This window comes from Ambystoma mexicanum, chromosome 12 (genome assembly GCF_040938575.1).
Source record: "Ambystoma mexicanum isolate Mex_15411 chromosome 12, UKY_AmexF1_1, whole genome shotgun sequence".
Lineage (NCBI taxonomy): Eukaryota > Metazoa > Chordata > Amphibia > Caudata > Ambystomatidae > Ambystoma > Ambystoma mexicanum.
This window is the reverse complement of record NC_090936.1, coordinates 1,626,984-1,652,569: the sequence shown is the minus strand read 5'-3', so window position 1 is coordinate 1,652,569 and position 25,586 is coordinate 1,626,984. Positions and strand designations below refer to the sequence as shown.

Below are 25,586 nucleotides of genomic sequence, written 5' to 3'. Positions count from 1 at the left end.
ATAGCAGGTACTTTGCAGTAATACTGGTTGCTGGTATGCTTATCCATGCATACTTCGCTTCATTAATGGAGGTTGTTCTTAATAATTGATCTGTGGATGAACTGTTTGGTGAAAATTGGTTTAGGTGACTTAGTGGGTGTTTGTTTTTTAATAGTGCTCAAAAAAAGTAACCCTCTCCCAGGATACCTAGTGTCGGATACAGAATATAAGCCGCAACAGGAATTTCCCCTGATGAATGTCTGACCTAAATGGTCTTTTGACAGAAACATGTTGGGTTTGGTGTAAATATAACAAACAGACACATGTGATTTTATATGTTGGCGTTGTTGTTTAAGTCAACTGTTAAAAGGTTTTTTTTATATGCATTGTTTGTGATGTGTTTGTATGTGTACCTGGCTATAAGGTTTTGATCAAAAAAGAAAGTCTTTTAAATAACTATATGATATGGCATTTATAACGCCCCTATACACAAGTGTTTCAAGGTGCGACGAGGCAAGGGAGGGGGAACAAAGGGAAGACAGACAACGATCTTACTAGGCCAGGTGTCATTCAGATCACGCAAGTGCATGGGAAGGGGGAGGGGAAGTGCGAGGGGCAAGGGAGAGGGGAAAGTGCAGTACATGGGATAGTAGAATAAATAAGATAAATAAAGGGCCAGCTGGTGGCAAGTGCATGCTAAGCTCAGACATAAGTGCTGGGAGGGGGACTGTAGGGATACAGACACAGTCCTGAGGTGCAAGTGTTGCCAGGGAGGCAGTGCCGGTGGGCAATTGGCACGGCCTGGACCTGAGATCAGTGAGAGTGGCCAGGTAACCAGTGCAGATTCAGCCTAGGAATTCAGCAGACGAGATGGGGAGAGAAAGCAGAAGCAAAGAGGAAGGTTTTGAGGTGCTTCCGGAACCGGAGATGGTTCTCCTCAAGTTTCAGGGAGGCGGGAAGGCTGTTCAAGAGGGGGGCCCCTGCCGCGGAGAGAGATCTACCGCCAACTCGTTGCTTGGAGAAGCGACTGACCCTGAGGGAGTTGGAGGCGGATGAGCGAAGAGCTCGAGAAGGAAGATATTTAGGAAAAGAGAGTTGAAGGTATTTCGGCCCCACGCCCCAGAAGCCCTTGTGGACAATGCAGAGGGTTTTGAACTTAATCCTCGCAGCCACTGGGAGCCAGTGCAGAGATTTTCAGTCCTGGAGAGATATGGTCCCTGGGCTTGAGGCCAAGGACAAGTCTTGCAGTCCTATTCTGGATAAATTGCAGGGGGTGGAGAGATAGAGGCTGTTACAATAGTCCAGCCTAGAGAGAACCAGGGCTCTGGAGACAGTGAGCTTCTGGGGGAAGGAGAGAAAAGGAAGAATACATCTGAGGAGGTGCAGCTGTTAGTGTGACTTCTTAGAGACGTCAGAAATGTGAGGAGAGTGGAGTCGAAGATGACTGAGTTTTTTTTGCCTTGTAGGTGGGAGCAGGAAGAGGGTCAAGAGAGGCCGGCCAGATAGCTGCAGGGAAGGAGGGAGTGAGTGTGCCGATGAGTAGAATCTCAGTCTTACTAGCATTAAGGCAGAGGTCATTGACGGTACACCACTCCTGTATAGCAGACCTACAGTCAGAGATGAGGGAAGGAGAGGAGGAGGCGGAGGGTATCCTGAAAAAAATGAGCTGGGTATCATCCAGCACTGAAAGTTGGGGCAGAGAGCGGCGATGCGGTGGGCAAGGAGTGCCAGATACTGATTGAACAGCCAGGGAGAGAGGTTAGATCCCTGGGGGACACCACAGGTAGAGAAATAGATGTCAGAGAGGAAGGACCCAAGTTGGACCTGGGAGGGTCGATTGGAGAGGAAAGAAGTCTGCCACGCCAGAGCCTGACCAGTGATACCCAGGTTATCATGTAGACGGTTGAGCAGGATGGCATGGTTGACGGTGTCAAAGGCAGAAGAGAGATCAAGCAAGATGAGAACGCAGAGAGTGCTGGTCAAGGTTGGAGAGCAGGTCTTCACAGATGTTCAGGGGAGCAGTTTCCATGCTTCTGCCAGCTCTGAAGCCAGACTGATGGTCATGAAGACAACCAAGAGCTTCAGTGTGGAGATTCAGCTGGGGGATGGGCAGTTTCTCCAGGAGCTTGCCCAGGAAGGGAGCGATGGAGATTGGGCGATGGTTAGCCGGGCAGGAGGAGTCGGCAGATGGTTTAAGAAGAGGGTGCACAAGGGAGTGCTTAAGGGGGGGGGATGGGAAGACTCCAGTGTCGAAGGATTGATTGCAGAAGTCAGCCGGGGCAGGAGCCAGGGAGTCGATGTGGTCCTTAATAGTTTTGGAGGAACAGGGGTGAACCTGTTTCTACGAGACTTTCATAGATCAGACTTGTCTAGAAACCTCGTCAGCAGAGAAAAGGAGGGAGGGGGGATGGCTGCAGAAGGGCCAGTGGAAGAGCAGGGAATAGGGGGAGGGAGGTGATAGGAGGAGAGTGAGGACAGGATGTCCTGTTTTTCAAATGAAGTGAGAAGCCAGTGCCATGCAGAGGGCCTGGGAAGGGACAGGAGAGGTAGAGACTGCGGCAGGATTGACCAGTTCCTTGCATATTTTAAAGAGTTCAGCCAAGTTGTTAGATGCCGCAGAGATGCAGGCTTGGATGTGAGCTCTCTTCTTGTCTTTGCAGCAGGCGGCAGGCCAGTTTGTCAGAGGATGAACTTGAAGCATGCCATTTCCTCTCGGCCACCCTACACTTGCGTTTTAGGGAGATGAGGTACGAGTCATACCAGAAATTACTCTGGGCTTTGGGCTTCAGGCGGATTCTCATGCCAGGGGCAAGGATATCAAGAGTATCCGATATAGAAGAGTGGAGCGTGGAGAGGGCTGTGTCAGGGTGAGAGTCAGCCAAAGGGAGAGGAGGGGGTGAAAAGGCGGCGAAAGCCTCAACTGACATGCGCTTCATGGGTCGGATGACCGAGACGGTGGGTGGCAGTGATGGAGTCGGCTTGGCCTGAGGGGTAGGGAGGGTGAGGTGGGAGGATAGGAGAAAGTGATCACTCCAGGAGAGAGGAGTGGAGGGGGGGGCAGAGAGGGGAAGGTCTGAGGAGATCAGAGCATCAAGAGTGTTCCCTGCAGAATGAGTCGGGCCAGAGGGGAGAATGGTGAGTGAGAAAGATTCGCCGAGGTCCAAAAGTGTCCAGACGGGAGAATGGTGAGTGAGAAAGATTCGCAGAGGTCCAAAAGTGTCCAGACGGGGGACAGGGGGCATCCAGGTGGATGTTGAAGTCTCCAAGAAGGAGGAGTTGAGTGGTTGAGGCAAGGAGTCAGGAGGAGAGGTCCGCCCACTCAGAGTAAGGAAGAAATCTGACCAGGTGGCCGATAGATGGTAGCCACAGTAAGGGAATGGCTAGGGGGGAGAGAGCCTGCAGACGAGGCATTCAAAAGAGGAGTAGAACTGTGTAGGAGTGACAGAGGCAGGAATCCACTCGGGGAAGATGATGGCTACACCCCCACCGGAGCGGTTGGGCTTGGGCGCGGAAAGAATCTTGTAACCGTCTGGTAGGAGCGTGTCAAAGCTCGTGACAGAGCTGGCCGTGAACCATGTCTCAGTGAGACCGAGGACATCGAAGTCAAGTTCTTTGAGAAGACGCCAGATGTCAGAGGAATGCTCGACAGCAGAGCGAGAGTTAAGAGTGGCAGTGTGGAGAAGGTTTCCCTCCTTGAAGGACCTCCTGGGAGGGGCACAGATCAGAGGTACACCCTGCGGAAGTGTAGAGAGCGCCCGAGAGGGGCAGAGAGGGAGGGGGAAGGCAAGGTAGCCAAGGAAAGGGGAGGGGGGGGAGAACAACAGGAGAAGAGAGGAAGTTGATGAGGCGCGGGAAGCGTCTATCAAAAAGGTGCAGGTTGGCCTGAGGGCCTTGGACCAGGACGGTCCCATTAGAGTAAACATTAATGATGACCTTGGAGGAGAGGAAGGAGGCCAGAAGGAGGCCAGGAGGGCGTCCCAACGGGTGCCACCATTAATGGGAGAAGAGGCGAAAGGAGAGAGCACAGAGACCATATGAAGGGTCCATAGGTCTGGCGAAGGCACGACTAAAAGGATGTCGGTGAAAGTTTCCTTGGAGGAGGCACTGGTGTAGGTGTCGGCGATGGGGAGGCCTGGTTTGGAGACCAGAATGTCCTTTTTAAACTTCTTCCTTCCAGATTTAGTAAGGAGAGCAGGATAGTCAATAGAGAAGCAGTTAGGAAAGATAGGAGAGACAGAGAGCACCATACGGTGGGCGTGAGAGGAGAGTGTTGAAAGGGAAAGGGGGAGACACTGGCGAGGATGAATAGGCAGGCAGGACACCGAGAGGCAGGCAAGTTTGACAAGGCCAAGATGACGACACTCGGGATTAAGGAGCTAACAAAAAGCACATTGTTAAGACAGGTAAGACATACCTAGGTTTGAGATTTCTGTAAGGAGCAGAAAAGGCCTAGTTTTCAAAACACAAATATTAAATTTTAAATACTGGTACAGTGCATGTTATAGCAATACAAGGAGAAAAAACACAACGAGTTTTGAGATTCCTGAAAGGGGGAGAAAAGGCCTAGTTCATACGATGCAATTTTATAGTACTCAGCAGTGCAGTCACACTATAAAACAGCCGGGAGTGGATCACCAGCAAGTGGGAAGGAAGGTGACTGGCTGCTGGCGTCCCCTGCAGACACTAACAGGGAGCCACCAAGTAGGAGCCACCCTTTGCCTGGGGGCCCTTAGCCTCGGGAATGGGGAAGGGGGCGGGGCAATCAAGGGGGGTGGGCAGGTTGCGAGCCGGGCGGCAAGGAGGGACACAGGGAGGAAGGGAGGCCGGGAAGAAAGGAACATGGGCGGGCTCAAGCAACAAAAAACAAAAGTAGAAACAGAACAAATACAGGTCACGGTACCTGATCAAGGCCCAGGAGGGCGGAAGAAGTCGGGGTGAAGCACTGTAATCACCCGCTATCAATTTTTCTATTATGTATTGAATGAAATAAAATACAAAAATATATTTTATACTGAATATCTGCTTGTTACAGTGTTAGTTTGTGTAAAAAGCAGTGTGTCAGCGTCAAAAAAGGATAACATGTCTTATTTTGATGCCATGCCTTCCTTACATACCCCAGTACCCTGGAACTTCCTCCCTGGAACCTCGAGTCAGTGTGCGGTGCACGGTCTTCCGAATTCCAAATCGAGCTGAAACTTTGGTGGCATCCTACTGGACCACCAGAGACGTGATTCCACTCCTTGAAGTGCCCTCACCAGAGTGCTGGACAAGATGAACGATGAGAATCCAATGAGCGATATTCAGTCTTGTTCTGGCTCGTGAAAAGGGTGCCAAAACCACTGGGCTGCATCCAGCCACAATGAAACTCTTGCCTGGAGCCTTTCCTGTTGATCCCTGCTGTAAAATTTCTTCCAAAGTCCTGTCTTCCGGCTTCATGACAAAGTAATCCATGGACCGGGTTTTTGGCTGCAGATACTTAGGTCTCCCCCGCTGCAATCTCCTCTTGTGTGCTGAGTTACTTTGTTGGCTGGGGTATTTGCTAACGTTAAGCCTGTGTAATTCTGTATAGCATTGGGGTTTTTCTTGTGATTGGAAGTCCTCTAGTCCAGTACACCTAGGCCCACTGCTGGAATCCTCCTAGGGTGTTCACAGATGTCTCTGAATCCTTTGAACTACTGTAAATTGAAATACTTACTTGTTTAACCAGTCTTCCTTAGGAACTTTTACTTTTGCTACTTCTGTGACTTTCCTGAACTGCCTGTCGAATAAATTATCTTTGAGGTTGGCGAATATCGGTCGGTGCGCTCTAATCCTTTTCCTTATAGGTTTCTTATTGGTTTAACTGGATTTCTGATCAATTGGGGCTATATGGTGGTTTGTGGCTGCATGGCTACTTAGGGACTGGTATCCACCAACCGGTCTGTCATTTTAGGAAAGGGGGTTTGAATTTATATGTTAACCCATGCGCATTAAGAGTATATAGTTCTGTTGAATATAGCTTATCAATAATTTACGAATGGACACTAGCGACAGAAAACTTGTTTTTAATTCAATCTTGTCAGTATGTTTATGCACGTAATTCATAACAATAGTGTGTCAATTTATAACAATTTCTGCCAGCATAACTCCGCTAGGAGGCACACACGTTTGTTTCGCCCTTTCTTGGGCTTTTTCAAGGCACTAGTACATCTGTTTAATACATTATGTATTTTTTTGTAGGTAGAGTGCAATATATATATACATGGTATAGAAGTTTGCAATCAAAATTCACTAAAACTTGTTCTTCTGTCTTGTGTTAGTGAAGGTTTTGATTGAGCGTAAAGGTAACGCCAATCAGTATGTTCAACTGCAGTCAGTTGCGCTGAAACGTGGCAATGCTTACCTTTGCAGACACCTAATGACCAACCCCCCCCCCCCCCCCACTGGCACATTAGCCACTGAGAATAATCAAGCTCCAAGAATAGGGAAAGACTTCTAAAGATTGGGCCTTTTGCCTAGAAAAGAGAACAAGTGTTTAAAAGATTATTTGTAAAACAGTTGGTTGGTAACTGTTGCTCTGAGAGTGAGCAGATACGCATGTTCTTACTTGCCTTGAATGTGTTTTGCCATTCTGAAAAGTACATATAAGGTTATCATACTCACCTTTGAATTGGTTGTACCTCTTCCCAAAAGTAATGCTTATACATGTAGAAGTATACCAACTGGGTATTGCTTCCCCCAACCTGGTGTTTAGCCTGTCTAGAATAAGCCTGCCTTAGGCTTTACTTACCTTGAATAGCTGTGTGCCATCCTAAAATAAGTTAGTTGTTGGTTACCATAGTCTGTGTTCCACTGATCTCAAAAGGAACTGTAATTGTATATTGCACCTTAAGGTCTTACTGACCCGATAGAACGGAGTGTTATCCTGAATGTAGTTATAGGCTTACACTGGTCCTTAAATCTGTGTTCCACTATTCAGAAACGTGTCCTGGTAACAGGGTTGGTTTACTAGGTGATTCCTTAACTGAGTGTCACTACATGACTGACAGGGTCTACTACCCTTGCTTACTGTAAAGTAATCTAAACGTACCTGATGGTTTTACTCCCCATGAATAGGTGTGTCCTATTTACTACTTCTATTGTTACATCTCCTGTATCTTCACTTCTGGTCTATTTGTCAGACCACCATCTTCTCTCGGTTTCTCTCATTCTAACGTCTCCTCCTTGCACTTCTTACTCTCAGCGCGATCTAAGCAACTTCAATACTACTCTTTATTTCTACCTGCACTCTTACCCTATCTATTTCCACTCAGACAGATGATGAGGCTGCATCTGTTTCTTCCTCACTCTTCGTCTCTTGACTCACTCTATCCCTCCTCTACCTTTTATCCCACACAAAACCCCCCTCATCCATGGCTTTCTCCTCACATCTGTGCCATGCGACACGTTCTCCAGTGACTAGAAAGATGTTGGTTGAAGCAAAAAATTGTATGAAATTACAGTTCCTATGCTTCTTACCATGCTCTGTACGACAACTGTCTCCACTTTGCTAAACAAACTTATTTTTCTGACCGGTTACTCTATCTTCTCATCCTAGATGACTTTTTCAAACCTTTTCCCATCTCCTTTCTCCCCCTACCCTTGTTCACTCGATCAACTCCACCCTTTCTGCTTCTACCTTGCCCTTTATTTCACCTCTAAGGTCTCTTCGTTTTGATCTGCGATTGAATCTTCCATCATGCAATCGCTTCTTTAGTATTTCACAGGGAGATTTTTGCTGAGTTGACCCCTATTATTAATAAGGAGACCGCTCTCCTCCTTGCATGAGCTCACCCCACCTCCTCCCCAACAGACACACGTATCTCTAAAGTCTACCCTTTACTTGTTCCTTACCTTACAGTTCTGTTTAACTCCTGTCTATCCACTTCTATCTTTCCATCCTCATTTGAGCACGCCAATATCATTCTGATTCTGAAGAAACCTCTGCTCCTAATTTCCATCCCATTTCGCTATTACCTTAACTTTCTAAAACTCTTGAACGCATTGTTTATTCTCAGGTTTCTACTTTTGTCTCTCGTAACTCCATTCCTCCATGTTTTCATTCTGGTCACTCTAAACACTCCTCTTTTAATTCTTCTGGATCTTTCTGCAGTTTTCGACACTGTTGAACACACGCTTCTATTGTCTGCCCTTTCTTCGTTTGTTTTTTCTGGCTCTATTCGATCTTCGTTAGTCATACCTATCCCAGCAGGCTTTCTCAGTTTCTTGGGCCCCAGCTTCCTCCAAAACATTTCCGCTTATCTATGGTGTTCCTCAAGGCTCTGTCTTTGGTCATTTCCTCTTTTCTCTCTATACCTCCTCACTTGCTGGTGTAATTTCCTCTTTTGGGCTATCCCACCATTTCTACACTGTTAACACTCAACTCTTTGCATCTTTCCTGTACTTAACCGATGATCTTCACCTTCAGCTCAGCGCCTGCCTCCTTGGTATTAAATCTTGGATGCCGAACCACTTCTTGGTTCTCAATGCTGCTATAAATGAGGTTATTTTCTTTCCTTCACCACCATTTCACCTCCCTTCCCCTCATTCAAATCATTTCCCCCAGCTCAGTTACCAACTTCTTATACAGGCAGTAATTTGGGTCTTTATTTAGACTCAGATCTCTCCTTTAGATCTCTCTAGCTGCCTTTCCTGTCGATTCCACTTGCCCAATATTCAGAAAGCTTGTCCTTTCATGCCTTTTAAGGCCACTCAACTCCGGGTGTCAGCCTTAATCTTTTTGCAGCTCTTCTACTGTTCTTCTACCCTCTTTGGACTTGCTTTATTTTGTCTGGCTTCTCTGAAATCTGTATTCAATGCCTATATCCAGGTTCTAAGTCTGCTTGTTCCTTGGGACACTCTTTCGTCCTCTCTGGCTGACCTGGGATGGCTTTGTTTCATCACCGTTTAAAATTACATTTTCTGTGTTTAGTTTTTAAATCTCTCCATGGCCTTGCACCCCCATAGCTCTCCTCTTATCTCATTGTATACTCCTTCTCGCTCACTCCGCTCTTCTTCCCATTCCCTTCTTGTTGTTCCCCGCCCTCCCTGCTCTCAGTCTAGTTTTCATTCTTTTTCTCTTCTTGCACCTTTTCCCTGAAATGCTCTTCCACTCTCTTTGCTCCATTTCTCTCTATCCTACTTTCTGGGTCTTTCTGAGATCTTATCTTTCTACTGGTCAAGACGTTTAATGTAAACACAGAATTCTGCTGGGTTTTCTGCTTTTCCTTCATTTTAATGTACCGTTCTGTTCTTATGTACATCGCTTTGCTGTAAAGCGCTTTATAAAAACTAAATGAATATTAATCCTAAACTAAATGTGTTTGATGAGGTCTGACTTCCCTAGAAATACTGTTTGTTTTCTGAACAGGGTCTATGCTTTGGTTTGTGTATTTAAAGCATTGTGTTGTGTTTTTATAATGTGGTTATGACTCTATGACAAAGTACTTACCAGCAAGACTTAACTTGGCCTAATTGTCTTTATAATAAACCTTTTATTTTTTTATAATACTTCTGGTTGTGTTTCTTTTGAACCCTTGGTATACTACACGTTCTTTGTACTTTCCTACAGCCCTCTCTCCCTCCTAAGATAAGACTGGCTGCTCTGTCTAAGCTACCAAATACTCAGGTGGTACAGCCTTATGCTAAGAGTGGAGTGTTGTACGGTCTCAGTTGCACGGTTTTACTAAGCCGTGGGCTTCAGAAAAACTGTCCTAACATGGGGCAAGTAAAGCCTTCTGATTTACGTTCCTTGGTTTGGGCTCATTTTAATGAGGAAACTGATCGGTCCATAAGACTATAAATACTGTGGAGAGACTATGGGCCTCATTACAAGTACACCGGTCCGTAGTTAACGCCGGCGGTAAAACCATACCGGCACCGTTTCCACGTCCGCCCAATCATGACCCGCGGCCCCGGAAATGGCACCTCCTGAAACCGCCACCACGGAGTTAAGGGTCCCGTAAAGTCCACCTGCACGGAAACCCCTCCGTTACCAGCAACACAAAACACCGCAAGCATCACAATTAGCGCGGACATGGAAACACCGCCAGAAAAATGGCGTTAAAACCGCGATCAAGGTGGCGGTACCGCCGCCACCACGAACATGACGTTAAACAGTGCCAGCTGAACAGAATCAGGGCACAGGTGCACCAAATCAGCCCAGCCGGCCCCAGCAGCACACTGGGAGCCCACAAAAGGGCCACACCCAGCCCAACACAACACAGAACCATGCAGGCAGCAGCTCTAGTACATGCATTACCCCCCTTCCCATCTACCAAATAGACAGCGGATACCAAACATCACAAAGGAAGACATGACAGGTCACCACAGTGTGCCTGTACACACCCTGCCACAGCCCATCCTGTCACTGTCCCATACACCTTGTGCCACTGCAGACACCCACCCACAAATGGAACACTGCCCTCCCAATGGACGAGATGCCTGTAAATGAGACGTCGTGCATTGACTACTTCAGTACAGTGGAGTCACTCTGCCATGTGTGCACATCACTGCACTATGACATACTCACAATCCAATGTCACCCGCAGGGCACAGTACACATTCACATAAATGTGTAGGCCAATATCCAGTTGGGGACATCCACTGTGATGCCCAATGAACACTTCAAACCACTGCATGGCACATATGCATGAATGAACAATGATACAAGATAGCACAGCATCAGATTAAGACATGATACCACAAACACTGACATGTCCCCCCATCTTCATCCCATGTAGGTGATGCTGGATATGCACTCACGCCATGGATGATGACACCTGTACGGAGACCAAGGAGCAGGCATGAAGAGGCATACAATAGGGCACATGTCCGCACACGTGGAATGATTGAGAGGACATTCGGACTGCTGAAGGCCCGTTTCCGCTGTCTGAGCAGATCTGGGGGGGGATCACTGCTGTACAGCCCAGTGAAGACGGGTAAAATCACGCTCGTATGTGCCATGCTGCACAATCTGTGCCTGCGCAGGAACATCCCAATGCCCCCAGACGCAGATGAAGAAGATGGGGATGGAGATGGGGTTGGGGATGGGATGGCACCACCTCCCCCTTGGGGTCCACTAGATGGCCAAAGAGCACGGGATGAGCTGATTCGCATTTACTTTCGAGACACAGCACATTCACAGCAATGCATGGACATGGTGATGACAATAAATGATTTGTTGTACTGCAAATGAAATGATAAATGTCCACACATGTATGTTTTGCTTTCAAATGATGATATATTGATGAATTCACAACAGGAAAGGAGGTGAAATGGTTAGGGAAGCTGTACACCCGAGCCCACCCACCACCCAAACATACCCAGGCCCCAATGTTCAAACACCCAAAACAACCTCCCCCAACATCCAAACTTACTCACCCCCCACCCAGGCCCCAATGTTCAAACACCCAAAACAACCTCCCCCACCACCCAAACATACCCATCCCTCACACCCTTCAAGTCCACGTGTGTCCTGCAGTGCCCCACACACATCATCACTTCCGTGTGCGCTTCTGTGCCTGTGCATCCTTGCCCGAGAGCCCCGTTAGCCGACTTGAGCGCCTCCTTGGACTGGCAGTAGTGGAGCTTGATGGGGTGGTGGTATTTGATGGCACAGAATCTGGTATGGATGGCATCCGTGCAAGATTTGCCTGTTGCCCAATCAACATGGCCTCAATGAGCCTGGAGGTGTTGTCGTTACCCTCCCGCACATGGTGTGCCAGGGTGACTATTGTGGTTGTAAAGCGTCCAATAGATCTTGAGAGGCGACGCACTGACGTGCTATAGCACTCCCTCTGCAGCCTAGATTCTTCAAGCTGCCTCTCCACCGGCTGGGTGAGGGTTGCCTGGCCCAGTATCAGAGTGCTCTACCGGGGCACTGTTGTCACTACAGGCCGTCTCCTCTGCAGTGCAGCTGCCTTCTGTGTTGGTTTGGGTGGGCATGGTGGGTTCCCGTGGCACCCGTCTTGCCTCAGGCAGCTTGGAGATGGTGGGGATGTCGGTGGTGGTGGCCGGCACATCTGTTGCAGTTGGTAGTGGGGGCTGAGATGCCGAACTGCTGGCAGCATCCTCTTGTGTGGGGGCGGTGGCTTGGGCACGTGCCGGTGCGGATTGCCTGGCCTGTTGTGCAGTGTCACTGTCACTGGATACGGCTGTGGGGACACAGAGGACATGCAATTAGTGTTGTGGTGGTGGCTGATGGGTGCATCACATGCATCATACAGGTTGGCCATTGTATAGTGTTCGTTACATGCATCTGATTGCTTGGGGTATGCATTGTTGTGATATTGGGTGCCATACGGATCTTGATGGGTCGTTTGGGCCAGTCATGCACTGCCTGGGGAGGGGGGGGGGGTTATTAATGGGTCCTTTGGGCCAGTCATGCACTGCCTGGGGGTGGGGGGTTATTAATGGGTCCTTTGTCGAGTCATGCACTGCCTGGGGGGATGGGGGGGGTTATTAATGGGTCCTTTGGCACTGTAATGCCATCATCATATTCTTTTATGGCATTCATGTTTGACCACTTACCAGCATCTGCAGGTGGGCTCACTCCTGCCTCAGCCTCCCCGATCCCATGAATGCCCTCAAGGTGGAGGACACTGCTGCAACGCTCCTCCCATGCTTGCAGCCTCAGTGGGGAAGGGGGTCCTCCACCTGACCCACTGCTGCCTTGGCGGTGTGTGGAGATGAGGTTACGATCCCTCAGCCTGAGGTCGTCCCACCGCTTGTGGCAGTCCTTGACGCTCCTCACTGTCACGCGATGCTGCTTCTGCCCACACTTCCTTCCTCCGCTGCTGTGTGGCACGCCGTTGATCGGCACTGAACAGCATCTCTGCATGCTCCAATATGTGCTCCACGAGCAGTTAGCTCCGCCTCACTGAAGCACTGTTTGCGCTGCCTCTGCGCTGGAATCCTGGCAGACATACTGGTGGTCCCTTTTGCCTTCTCACAGTATGGATTGTGCTTGTGCAGACTCTGGATGGCAATGGATTGTGCTTTATATGATGGCCGCCTCTCTGTTTCTGGTTTTTGGCGATCATGGTATTTCTGGTTCCGTTTCCACGTTACTTGTGGCAGCGCTATGTCCTTTTCCGTGACGGCGGTAACAACGTTTCCGCGTCCATGAGGTGCGCGCGACCGACAGCACGTAATCGGACGGTCTTTCCGCAACCTTGCGGACACGGAAACTTTATTACCGCCGTCACGGAATCACCGCGATCCGAAGCTGCCAGGTTGTAATGAGGCCCTATGTCTTCTTTTATGAATTCCTTGTATTTTTGCAACTGCATGCTTCACCTTAAAGTGAAGTGCTGCTGGAATTATTTGTATCTTATTCACTTTTTCATTTGTAACTTTGTGTCAAGCATAATTTGGTGGCAGTGGATATTTTTCTACTGTGTTTTTGACTTTGCATGTAGAGGTGCCCAGGACAATCCCTTCTTACCTCTGACCCAAGCCACTGTTTGTGTCCAATTTTCGAGTCCGTTTTAAGGTCTCCCTTGTTAGTTGTTAACTTACTGCTTCAATAACTAGATACTGGAAGAAATCCACAGGAACTCTATTCACTGAATGTCAAGACTTCAAGCCCTCTAGGAACTGGATTTAGCTAGGGTTGCGTTTTTGTACTTTAAAAAGACTTACTAGGCGAAGAAAAAGTCTCTAGTTCTCCAGCATGGGGTCTGGCATGGATTCACATGCTCATGAATATTCCTCGTCGTTAGGCTGGGAATCCTCTGTAAAGAAAAAATCAGTATCCGTTTCGTTTCTGATCTGTCTTTCTCAGTAGTAACCAATCACTGGTCTCTGGGTAATACTGCCCCCAGCCAATGACTGCCCTCTCCCTAAGCCCCGCCTCTGGCAGCCATCTTCAGATGTTTACCGCATGCTCAAGTGTTGGGAGTCCTCGTGTTTAGCTCTCGAGCTTTTGCTGCGTTTTCGCGCTTTTTCAAAGAGAATTTCTCATTTTTCGGTCAAATAGAGCCTCAAGCTCCACCGTCTCTACATCCGATTAATGGGGATCTGTGTCGGATTTTTCTACGCCACTCAAGGGTGAAGATTTTGTTGAGTTGCGCTTCTTGGAGGATTCCAGAAGTTTCTGCGGCCTACCCGAACATGGCCCAGGAGAAAGGAAGCTCGACGCCCGGAAAGCTGTTCAGGGTCTGCCCTGGATGCCAGCTACAGAATGTGTTCAAGGAGGACGAGCATTCGAAATGTCTCTGCCTTCATGAGGACAAAACGCACGTGGAGAAGGACTGTGCGTTTTGCAGGAACATGTCGGAATGGACCATCAGGGACCAACACCTTCGTCTCTCCAACTGGCTGGAAGGAAGGAGTCCGTCAGGTGAGAAGAAGAAGAAGTCCGAGCGGTCTTCTAAGTCCTGTGAGGGCGCCTCGGCGACGGGGGCCCAACAGAAGGCAAAGCACCGCGAGTCCGCGGGCACTGGGAGCGCCGAACGGTCGGGCTCTTCGGCTGCCAGGCAGGGCGTGCCTTCCCCGGCACCATCAACCACGAGCCAACGCTCTTGTTCGGGGAAGAGGAAATCCGAGAACCCGGGTAAGCCTCGGGAGAGGCCCGGTCAATCTCTAAGGATTTGGCCGAGGGGAGCGAGGGGGTGACCCTCCCACCAAGGTGAAGGCCTCAGTTGCGCCTAAGGCAGTGAATGCCTTGATTCACCCGGCCAAGGCCTCTATCAAGGGAGTCGCAACGGCCCTGGCTGCACCAGTGGAGGCGACCTCGGGGCCCGGAGTCTCGCTGCCTCTGTGGAGGGAAGCCTCTTTCAGACACATCGAAAAGACCCCTGTGAAGACCCCAGCGGAAAAAGAGGGGGGGGGGGCGCCAGTGCCCATTGTGGACACGGACACAACATCCGAGGAGGAGCTGACAGAAGTCCTAGAGGGCCTCGACTAGGGCGTCGAGGAGGCCCGTCCCCACGGGAGGGATCCCAACGAGGTTGACAATGAGAGTGACGGCGGCACTGGCGAGGGTCCTAGTCAGCCGTCGCTTCCGGAGCCGCAGGATAACTCAGCGGCCAATTTGTTGGCAATACAATCATTATGTTCAGAGATAAGGACGCGATTGCCCTTACCACCGACAGAGGACCCGGTTCCTGGTCCGATGGAGGAACCAGAGCCGGTCCTGGCGGGAAGCCCCCCGAACAAGAGAAGACAGATCCACCCAGCCCCGCCTTCTCAGCCCTCGCAGCCTGCTCGGCCTTTACCCACGTCCCCCGTCCCAGGGGATGACACGGGAACAGACACGGCCACGACATGTACCAACGGCGGTGACGACCGGACGGAGCTCCCATCACCTCCCCGTCCGATGAGATCGGATCTTTCCATGCAATGATCGCCAGGGCATCCAAGCTTTTTCAGCTCTGCCCCGAAGAGAAGAAGGAAGGTTTCCTTTACCAACGCCGTGAGGCCGGGTGGAAGTCAGTCCTTGCTGTGCCTCTGCTGGACGACATCTGGGACGAGGGTCTCACCCTTCTCAAGAACCCGTCTACGACGCCTGCCGAGAAGGATCGGTACGAGAAGAAGTACCGGGTCCCCGACGCGGCCCCTTTGTGCCTTGGGGCACAACCTACCCCGGACTCGGTCTTCTCAGCGGCGGCCAAGAAGAAAGCGGGGGGGGGGGCGCATCGGTCTCAACATCAACTTCCCCGCCGGATGGCGAAGGGAAGAAGCTGGACGCAATAGGACGACGAGTTAGCTCGTCGGCGGCAACAACGATTAAGGTGGCCAACGCCCTGCGATCATGGCCCGCTACGACAGGGAGTTATGGTACAAGATCGCCCCCCTGTTGGACTTCCTACCGGATGACAAGAGGGCCGAGGCCTTGGAGATCTTGCAAGAAGGCAAAGTGGCATCGGACCACGCCATTACGGTGGCAACGGACATTGCCGACACCGGTTTCTGCCAGCTAGGCAACGGCGTTTGCCTTAGACAACGAGGTTGGTTCAAGGCGACGGATTTCCACCAGGATGTGCAAGCCAAGGTGCTGTCCCTCCAAGCCATCAAGGCGGACACAGACTGCTAGGGCCCTAGGCGTTCTCCGGCAACAGAGGCCGTCCTTTCGGAGCGCCGGAGGCAAGCAGGGGGCCTCCAAGGGATTCGGCGGTGGCTCCTCTACGTACCGCCAAGCGGCCTGCTCCTCGTCGCAGGAAGCCTATAGAGGACGAGGCAAGTCGGGGGGGGGGGGGGCCCGCCGCCGTTGCCAGGGAGGCCAAGGCGGCAAGGCATCCGCCAAGCAAGATTGAACCGACAGCGGGGTCGGGCCCCCACCGAAGCACCCCGGTGGGAGGCCGGCTGGCGAAGTTCGTCAGTGTGTGGGAGTCCATCTCCACCGACCGTTGGGTGCTGGACGCCCTGGCCCAGGGGCACGCCCTCGAATTTCTAAAAAAGTGCCCCCGCATTCCACCCGTGGTCAGGAAGGAAAATCACATCCCTCAACTACTCTTGGAGGTGAGGGCGTTACTCAGAAAAGGTGCCATCGAGCTCGTCCCGAAGAGGATCCGGGGCTCCGGAGTATACTCAAGGTACTTCCTAGTAAAAAAGACAGGAGGATGGCGCCCCATCCTGGACCTGCGACGGCTGAACAAATACATCAAGGCACAGAAATTCCAGATGGTCACCCTCCAGCACGTGCTGGGACAACTGGAGGAGGGCGATTTCCTGTCGTCGTTGGATTTGGAGGATGCGTATTTCCACATCCCCATTCTGAAAGGTCACCAAAAGTTCCTCAGGTTCGTGGTCCAAGAATGGCACTACCAGTTCAAGGCCCCCCCCGTTTGGATTGAAGTCGGCACCCAGGGTGTTCACCAAGTGCCTCGCACCGGTGGTGGCGCGGCTGCGCCTGCAGGGGATCCACGTCTACCCCTACCTGGACGACTGGCTCATCTGAGCAGGGACAAGGGAGCTCGCCGTGGATCACACAGCAAAGACCGTCCAGCTGCTCTGGGACCTGGGATTCTCCATCAACTTTCCCAAATCCCACCTGATCCCGTCGCAAGTCGCACTGTTTCTGGGAGCAAAGCTCGACACAGTGGCGCGCCTGGCCTCACCGTCGGAAGAAAGGACGAAGGCCATCCTGGGCAAGGTGCAGCACCTGCTGGCCACGGACATGGCCAGGGTTAGGTCCATCAAGTCCCTCATCGGGATGATGTCCTCCTGCATATATCTTGTGCGCCTGTGCAGGCTTCGGATGTGCCCTCTGCAAGAGTTCCTCGACTCCTGCTGGATCCAAGCGACGGGCAGCTTCGAGGACGGGATTCCGCTCGACAAGACCTTCAGACGAGCGATCCGGTGGTTGTGCACCCGCGCTCATCTGACGGCGGGCACAGACTTTCAGACCCCATCCCACCAGATAACGGTGACGACGGATGCCTCCCTGTTAGGGTGGGGAGCACACACCGGAGATCTTCACGCAAGAGGTCTTTGGCTCCCGGAGAAGAAGAAGCTCCACATCAACATCCTGGAGCTCTGTGCAGTGTTCTGGGCCCTCGGGTCCTTTCTCCCGTCCCTCAAGGGCAAGGTGGTGAGAATTTCTCACCGACAACACCACCACGATGATCTACATTCGGAAGCAGGGAGGAACCAGATCCCTCAGCCCTCTCCAAGGAAGCCCTGGATCTGTGGCATTGGGCAGTCGCCCAAGGGATGTTTCTGGTGCCCTTTCATCTGGCAGGGATAAAAAAACACCATCGCCGACTCACTCGGAAGGGAGCTCCGCTGGGGCCACGAGTGGGAACTACGTCAGGATCAAGTGGATCGACTCTTCAGACGATGGGGGGAAAACCCCAGATCGACCTGTTCACGACGGCAACGAACTCCAAGTGCCAGAGGTTCGCAAGCAGGTTTCCCCAGCCGAGGAGCATGGGCGATGCTTTCTCGTTCCCCTGGGAAGGCCTGTTCCTTTATGCGTTCCCTCCGTTGCCGTTGCTGCTCCGACTCGTCAACCAGCTCAAGAGGTCCCAGTAAAGGATGATCCTGGTAGCACCGGCGTCGCCGAGGCAGATCTGGTTCCCGGACCTTCTGGATTTGTCAGCGTCCCCACCAGTCAAGCTGCCGACTGACGCAGATCTTCTCACCAGAGAAGGAGGCGCCATACTTCATCACGACCCGGAGTCTCTGAACTTGCAGGCCTGGCTCCTGCAGCGCTGGAGTTTGGAGGGCACGTTATCCCGGCTGACTGCAGAGCGGTCCTTGCAAAAGCCAGGGCGTCCTCAACTCTCGTGCTACGGACATAAGTGGAAGAGGTTCTCTGTCTGGTGCCGTGCACAGAAGATTAACCCTCTACGGATTACGGCCCCTCAAGTGCTGCCGTACCTACTGTTGCTGGCCAAGGCTGGACTGGCTCACGCCTCCATCAAGATACATCTAGCTGCGATCTCCCGATACACCAGAACCCCAGGACGGGCGTCCTTGTGGTCCCATCGCCTGGTGAAGGAATTTATGAAGGGACTGTTCCGATCGTTCCTGCCGGTGAAGGCCCCTGCCCCGGCGTGGGAACTCAACGTGGTGCTGACCAGGCTCATGGGGGCGCCATTCGAGCCCCTGCATTCGGCGCAGCTGAAATTCCTGTCGTGGAAGACTGTTTCTTGTGGCCATCACCTCCGCACGGCGAGTGGGAGAGATCCAGGGCCCTATCCTGCAAGCCTCCATACTTAACTTTTCACGACACGAGGGTGGTGCTGAGGACGCACCCCTCGTTTATGCCCAAGGTGCCGTCGGACGTCCACCTCAACGAGCCCTTGGTGTTACCTGTTTTCTTCCCGTCTCCTTCGTCTCCGGCCGAGAGGACTTTGCACTCGCTGGATGTGGCTAGAGCGGTGAAGTTCTACTTGGACCGAACAAAGAGTTTTCGGAAGACATCACAGCTGTTTGTGAACTTTGGACCTGCGAACCAAGGGAAGGCTCTCTCGAAAGCTTCCATTTCCAGATGGCTCTACGGCTGCATCTTGCATTGTCATCGGTTGGCAAACCGACCGTTGCCCGGCCGTCCGAGAGCCCACTTGACCAGAGCGATCGCTGCTACCACGGCTTTCTTGTCTGGTGTGCCCCTGCTGGACATCTGCAGGGCTGCTACGTGGAGATCGACGTACACCTTCACGAGATTCTACTGCGTCGACCGGGATTCCAGGGAGGAGTCCAGAGTCGGCCAGGCAGTGCTGCGCAACCTGTTCGCTCAAGTTGAGCCTGGTGAGGTGGTAAGAGATGCTTAATGTTGAGTTTTATGTAATGCTTAATGTTGAGCCTTGCCACCTCCCGTGGTTGTGTATGTGTACTGCTATGTATTCTTATATTCATGAGCATGTGAATCCATGCCAGACCCCATGCTGGAGAAGGAACAAGTTACTTACCTGTAACTGTTGTTCTCCAGCATGGGTCTGGCATGGATTCACATGCGAACCCTCCCTCCTGCCCCTCTACGGCTCTTCACTTGGTCATACTGCCACTTTACGTGCTACCAAATCTGAAGATGGCTGCCAGAGGCGGGGCTTAGGGAGAGGGCAGTCATTGGCTGGTGGCAGTATTACCCAGAGACCAGTGATTGGTTACTACTGAGAAAGACAGATCAGAAACAAAACTGATACTGATTTTTTTCTTTACCGAGGATTCCCAGCCTGACGACGGGGAATGAGCATGTGAATCCATGCCAGACCCATGCTGGAGAACAACAGTTACAGGTAAGTAACTTGTTCCAACCTTGAACTAAGCTCATGTTACACTAACCATTGTCCTCCCTTTTAGGGGCTTTACTATGTGTTTGCAGAGTAAATGTACTAACATATAAATGGTTGAAAACCGCATGAGTGCGCATTAACTGATAATACGATAACATCGTATTTCCCCTTTGTAACGTTGCTACAAATGTAACCTGCAAACAAACACAAAAGTGAAAGTGCCCTTTTTAAGTGTATTATCAAGTATTCCTAAGTGTTCTGCCGTGAACGTCTGAAGTATTTAAAGTGATTCTGGTATAAATATAATAAATATATACTTTTTTATATAATTGTAAGTGCTTCTTTGGTTATGCCTGTCTAGCTAAGATTCAGTGTACTTACCTGCAGCTCAAATCTTCCTCTTAAGATAAGCCTGACTGCTCTGCCACTCTACAAAGTTCCCGAGCTAGTACAGACTGATACTAGGAGTTGGGAATCTCCAATCCACTGGGATAGCTTACTCAAATCTTACTACCAGTAGGACTTTAGGAAAACTCCCCTAACACGTAAAATGCTGCTTCGACTACTTGAAGCCGGTCACGTCCATGTTAACCATTCTCTAACAAATGTCCACTTTTTTTCTAGGAAGTGATGATAAAAGGCGGAGGGATTAAACATGTGCCTTGTGCAGAGGATGAAGATTTTATTCAGGCTTTGGACAAGATGATGTTGGAAAACCTTCAGGTATGTGACTACCACAGTCAATGTACCATGTTAATTAATCTACAGTTTCTTTTTCACAGCACTTTTTGCCGAAAATGTTTTGGTGAAAAAACAAAAAAATATGGGGGTCAGGGGAGGTGGGCATATAGGGGTAGCGTGGGGTGATGTATAGGGATAAATAATAGAGTAGGGGGATTGTGCCCCCCCCCGCCCCCAATAAAAAAGAAATTCAATTATTTTTTTTTTTAGGCAAAATATGCAGCGAAAAAATAAGCGGTGGAAGAATGAACATGGAGCCCACAGTCGAGTACCTTGTGAAGTCTACAGCAATATATATTCACTGCAGAGAATGGTAGCCTGTTTGCTGTATGAAATCGTACCATGCTTCTGACCTTATGGTGGGGCTGTGCACCCAACTCAAAAAGGGAAGCCACACTTCTCTTATGCAAAGGTAGTGTGCCTGAGCACTTAGGCTTAACTTCAGGTAGGGGAAGTAGCCAGACTCAAAGGTTACACAATTGTTTCTAGGCACCACAAAGGAGGGGAGATTGAGGGAAGACGGGACAAACGATCCTACTAGGCCTTGTGAAGTTGGGATGATGCAAGTGTAACAAAGGGAACTGCAGGGGAAAGTACAATCAGGGCAGCATGGCTCTGAGTAAGTGCAGCCACGTCAGCGTGGCTCTGGGTAAGTGCAAGGAGGCAGGAGGGGGGCTGTAAGGGGTTACAGATTACAGCTCCTAAGTGCGTGGAAGACCCGGAAGCAGTGCAAGGAAGACTGGTCATGGAGGAACTTGGCACCCAGTGAGAGACTGGGAGTACCAAGCAACCCGTCGGTGTCGCAGACCGGTACGTTAGCAAGGGAGGGAAGGTAAAGGAGAAAAGGAAGGTCTTGAGCCACTTCTGGAACTTTTGGTGGTCCCGCTCAAGTTTGAGAAGAACCCCCCCACTCTATGCCTGGAGAAAAGTCTGACCCTCGGAGATGGAGGTAGTTGAGTGAATGGCTCTAGAAGGAAGATATTTAGGCAGAGGGAGTTGGATATAGCGAGGGCCCGGCCCCAGAAGGCTTTGTGGATGATGCAGGCAGTGTTGAATGTTGAACTTGATGGAGCCAGTGGAGAGATTTCAGGGCAGGAGAGATGCGGTCCCTGGCCTTGTGGGCAAGGATAAGTCTTGCAGTCCTGTTTTGGATTAGTTGCAGGGGGCAAAGAGTAGAGTTAGTAAGATTGAGAAAGAGGCTGTTGCAATAGTCGAGCCTGGAGAGAACCAGGGCTCTGTAGACTGTGAGCTTCTGGGGGAAGGTGAGAAAAGCTAGAATACCTCTGAAGAGGTGCAGCTGGAAGTGGGACTTCTTGGCAAGGTCCGTGATGCAAGGAGAAAGTGGAGTCTCGACGACACCAAGGTTTTTTGCCTCACAGGAAGACAGGGGTAGGGGGCCCAAGGAGGGTGGCCAGAGGGAGAGAAGGAACGCGGGAGCAGGGGTCCCAATGAGAAGGATCCCAGTTTTACTGGCATTAAGGCAGAGATTGTTGGAGGCACTCCAATCCTGAATCGCGGATCCACCATCCGGAATGAGCGAGGGTGATAAGGCAGCTGAGGGAAGCCTGAAAGAGAGCTCCGTGTCAGCCGCATAACACTGAAAGTTAGACTAGAAAGTGGAGATCAGGTGGGCCATTGGCACCAGATAGGCATTGAAGGGCCAGGCAGGGTGAGAATATAGAGCCCTGGTGGGGGGGGGGGAGGGGGGTGAGGAGGAGGGGAGGAGGGGAAAAAAAAAGTCGGCCACATCAGGTCCTGATCCGTGATGCCCAGGTTAACAGAGTCGAGTGATCAGGGTGGCGTGATTGACTGTATTGAAAGTGGAGGAAAGGTCAAGGAAGATGAGGCCCGAGGGAGAGTTGGAGTCGAGATTAGAGAATAGATGTTCACAGGTTTTCAGAAGAGCAGTTTTCGTGCCTCTGGCAGCTCTGAAGCCAGGCTGGTGGTCATGGAGACTTCCAACAGATTCAGTGTGTAGAGTAAGCTGGGAGATGGCCAGCTTTTTCATGAATTTCCCCAGGAAAGGAGTGATAGAAATTGGGCAGAGTGATGGAAAGACTCCACGTACTCCTACTCAGTGTTGATCCAGGATCTAGCGGTAGGTAAATTACATATTGAGATAGGGGGTGGGAAGAAAGGGGAACCAGATATTAAGACCCACAGTATTGATAGTAATTCTCCAGCATGGGATCTGGCATGGATTCACATGCTCATGAATATTCCCCGTCGTCGGGCTGGGAAGCCTCGGTAAAGATAAAATCAGTTTGTTTCGTTTCTGAACTGTCTTTCTCCTAATAACCAATCACTGGTCTCTGGGTCATACTGCCCTCTACCTAAGCCCCTCCTCTCGCAGCCATCTTCAGATTTTTACCGCACGTTCAAGTGTTGGGAGTCCTCGCATCTACCACGAGCCAACGCTCTGGCTCGGGGAAGAGAAAGTCGGAGAACCCGGGTAAGCTTCGGGAGAAGTCCCAGTCGATCCCGACGGAGACAACCGAGGGGGGGCGAGGCAGTGACCCTCCCCCCCACGGTGAAGGCCTCAGGCGCGTCCAAGGTCGTGAAGGCTCTGATTCACCCGGTTAAGGCCTCAATAGAGGGAGTCGTGGCAGCCCTGCCAAAGCCTGTGGAGGCTACCCCAGTGGAGGCGACCTCGGGGCCTAGAGCTTCCCTGCCACCGCGGACAGAATCCTCTTTTCAGCCTATCGATAAGACCCTCGTGAAACCCCAGGTGCAAAAAGATGGGGGCGGCCCGGTGGCCATTACGGACACAGATTCAGTCTCTGAAGAGGAGCTGGCAGGTGTTGCAAAGATCCTGAACAAGAAGTTCGAGGAGGCCCGGTCATACGGGAGGGATCCCGACGAGGCGGGCTAAGAAACCGACGGCGGTGCCGACAAAGAACCGAGAGCCATGGAGGGGACGGAGTCTGCCCCCCCAACCGTCGCTCCCGTCGCAGCCGGTGCCTATGCCACAAGACCACTCGGGGGCGATCTTGATGGCGATTCCTGCCTTGTGTACGGAGATAAGGAAGGGCAAGGTTGCCCTTACTCCCGACGGACGATCCAGCAGAGCCTGGACCGTCGGAAAGTCCACCAAACGAGCGGAGGAGAATTCACCCCTCCTCCCTTCCAGTCTTCATGGCCTTCACAGCCTTCATCTCCTTCCCCTGGTCCGAGGGATACGACGGGGGATGGATGACGACGGAGGTGACGACGGAATGGATCTTCCTTCACCACCCCCTCGGACCTCCCTGCCTGACGAAAACGGCTCCTTCCACGCCATGATCTCCAGGGCATCCAAGCTTTTCCAGCTCTGCCCCGAAGAGCAGAAGGAAGGGTTCCTCTATCAACAGCGTGAGGCCAAGAGGAAGACGGTCCTCTCTGTTCCATTACTGGACGACATCTGGGACAAGGGGCTGACGCTCCTGAAGAACCCGTCCACGGCTCCTGCTAAGAGAGACCGGTACGAGAATAAGTACCGGGTCCCGGACTCTGCCCCCATGTGCCTTAGGGCTCAGCCGTCCCCGGATGCGGTCGTCTCGGCGGCAGCCAAGAAGAAAGCGGTGGGGGCGACTGCTTCAACTTCGACTTCCCAGCCGGACGGCGAGGGAAAGAAACTGGACGGCATGGGACGGCGGGTCATTTCGTCTGCGACGACGACGTTTAAAGTGGCCAACGCCCTCGCGATTGTGGCACGCTACGACAGGGAGCTGTGGTTTAAGATCGCTCCCCTGCTGGACTTACTACTGGATTACAAGAGGGCTGAGGCCCTGGAGATCCTACAGGAAGGCGAAGTGGCCTCGGACCACGCCATTACGGTGGCCACAGACATTGCTGACACCGGTTTTCGCCAGATGGGCAACAGCGTTTGCCTTCGTCGGCGTGGCTGGCTCAAGGCGACCGATTTCCACCAGGACGTTCAGACCAGGGTTCTGGACATGCCCTTCGACCGGAACAACCTGTTTGGCAAGAAAGTGGACGATTCCCTGCAGGCCATAAAGGCAGACACTGACACGGCTCGGGCCTTGGGTGTTCAACAGCGACGGCCGTCCTTTCGGAACACCAGAGGCAAGCAAGGTTCCGCCAAAGGATTCGGCAGCGGGTCCTCGTACCGCCAGGCGGCCCACTCCTCTTCGCAGGAGGCCTACAAAGGACACGGCAAGACAGGAGGATCTCGTCGTCAAGGAGGCCAAGGCGGCAAGTCCGCGGCCAAGCAGGACTGAGCCGGCCGTAGCGTCGGGCCCCCATCTGAGCACCCCAGTGGGAGGCCAGCTGGTGAGATTCATCAGCGTGTGGGAGTCCATCTCCACCGGCCGTTGGGTGCTGGATGCCCTGGCCCGTGGGCACACTCTGGAATTTCTAAGCAAGTGTCCCTGTATTCCACCTGTGGCCAGGAAGGAAAACCACATCCCTCAACTGCTAATGGAGGTACGAGCGATGCTAAAAAAAAATAAAAGCCATCAAACTCGTCCCAAAGAGGCTCCAGGGCTCCGGAGTGTACTCACGATACTTCCTTGTAAGGAAAAAGACCAGCGGATGGCGACCCATCCTGGACCTTCGTAAAAACAAGTACATCAAGTCCCAGAAGTTCCAGATGGTCACGCTCCAGCACAAGCTTGGGACAGCTGGAGGAAGGCGACTTCCTATCGTCGCTGGACTTGGAAGATTCCTACTTTTACATCCCCATTCTAAAAGGACATTGAAAGTTCCTGTGATTCGTGGTCCAAGGGCGACACTATCAGTTCTAGGCCCTTCCCTTCGGATTGAAGTCGGCGCCCAGGGTGTTCACCAAGTGACTGGCACCAGTGGCGGCGCGGCTGCGCCTGCAGGGGATCCTCGTCTACGCCTACCTGGACGATTGGCTCATCTGAGCAAAGGAAAGAGAACTCGCCGTCATGCACACAGCAAAGACCGTCCAACTGCTCACAGATCTGAGATTCTCAATCAACTTCGCGAAATCCCAATTGGTACCGTCGCAAGTCGCCCTGTTCCTGGGAGCCAGGCTCGACACAGTGGCGCGATTGGCTTCTCCGTCGGAGGAAAGGACGAAGGCCATCCTGGGCAAGGTGCAATGGCTGTCGACCATGGACGCGGCCAGGGTGAGGTCCATCAAGTCCCTGCTCGGCATGATGTCCTCGTGCATCTAACTCGTGCGCCTGTGCAGGC

General features: G+C 51.6%; 1 protein-coding gene across 5 annotated transcripts in view; it reads left to right on the top strand.

Annotated features, from left to right (window-relative positions):
- The window catches only part of UPF2 (UPF2 regulator of nonsense mediated mRNA decay), a 766,220-nt gene that overhangs the window by 650,936 nt on the left and 89,698 nt on the right, over nucleotides 1–25,586 (top strand). For all 5 annotated transcript variants that reach the window (XM_069627785.1, XM_069627784.1, XM_069627788.1 and 2 more), the window contains exon 18: nucleotides 20,307–20,405. In XM_069627785.1, the coding sequence (XP_069483886.1) occupies nucleotides 20,307–20,405 (99 nt within the window). The remainder of the gene's footprint in view (nucleotides 1–20,306; nucleotides 20,406–25,586) is intronic.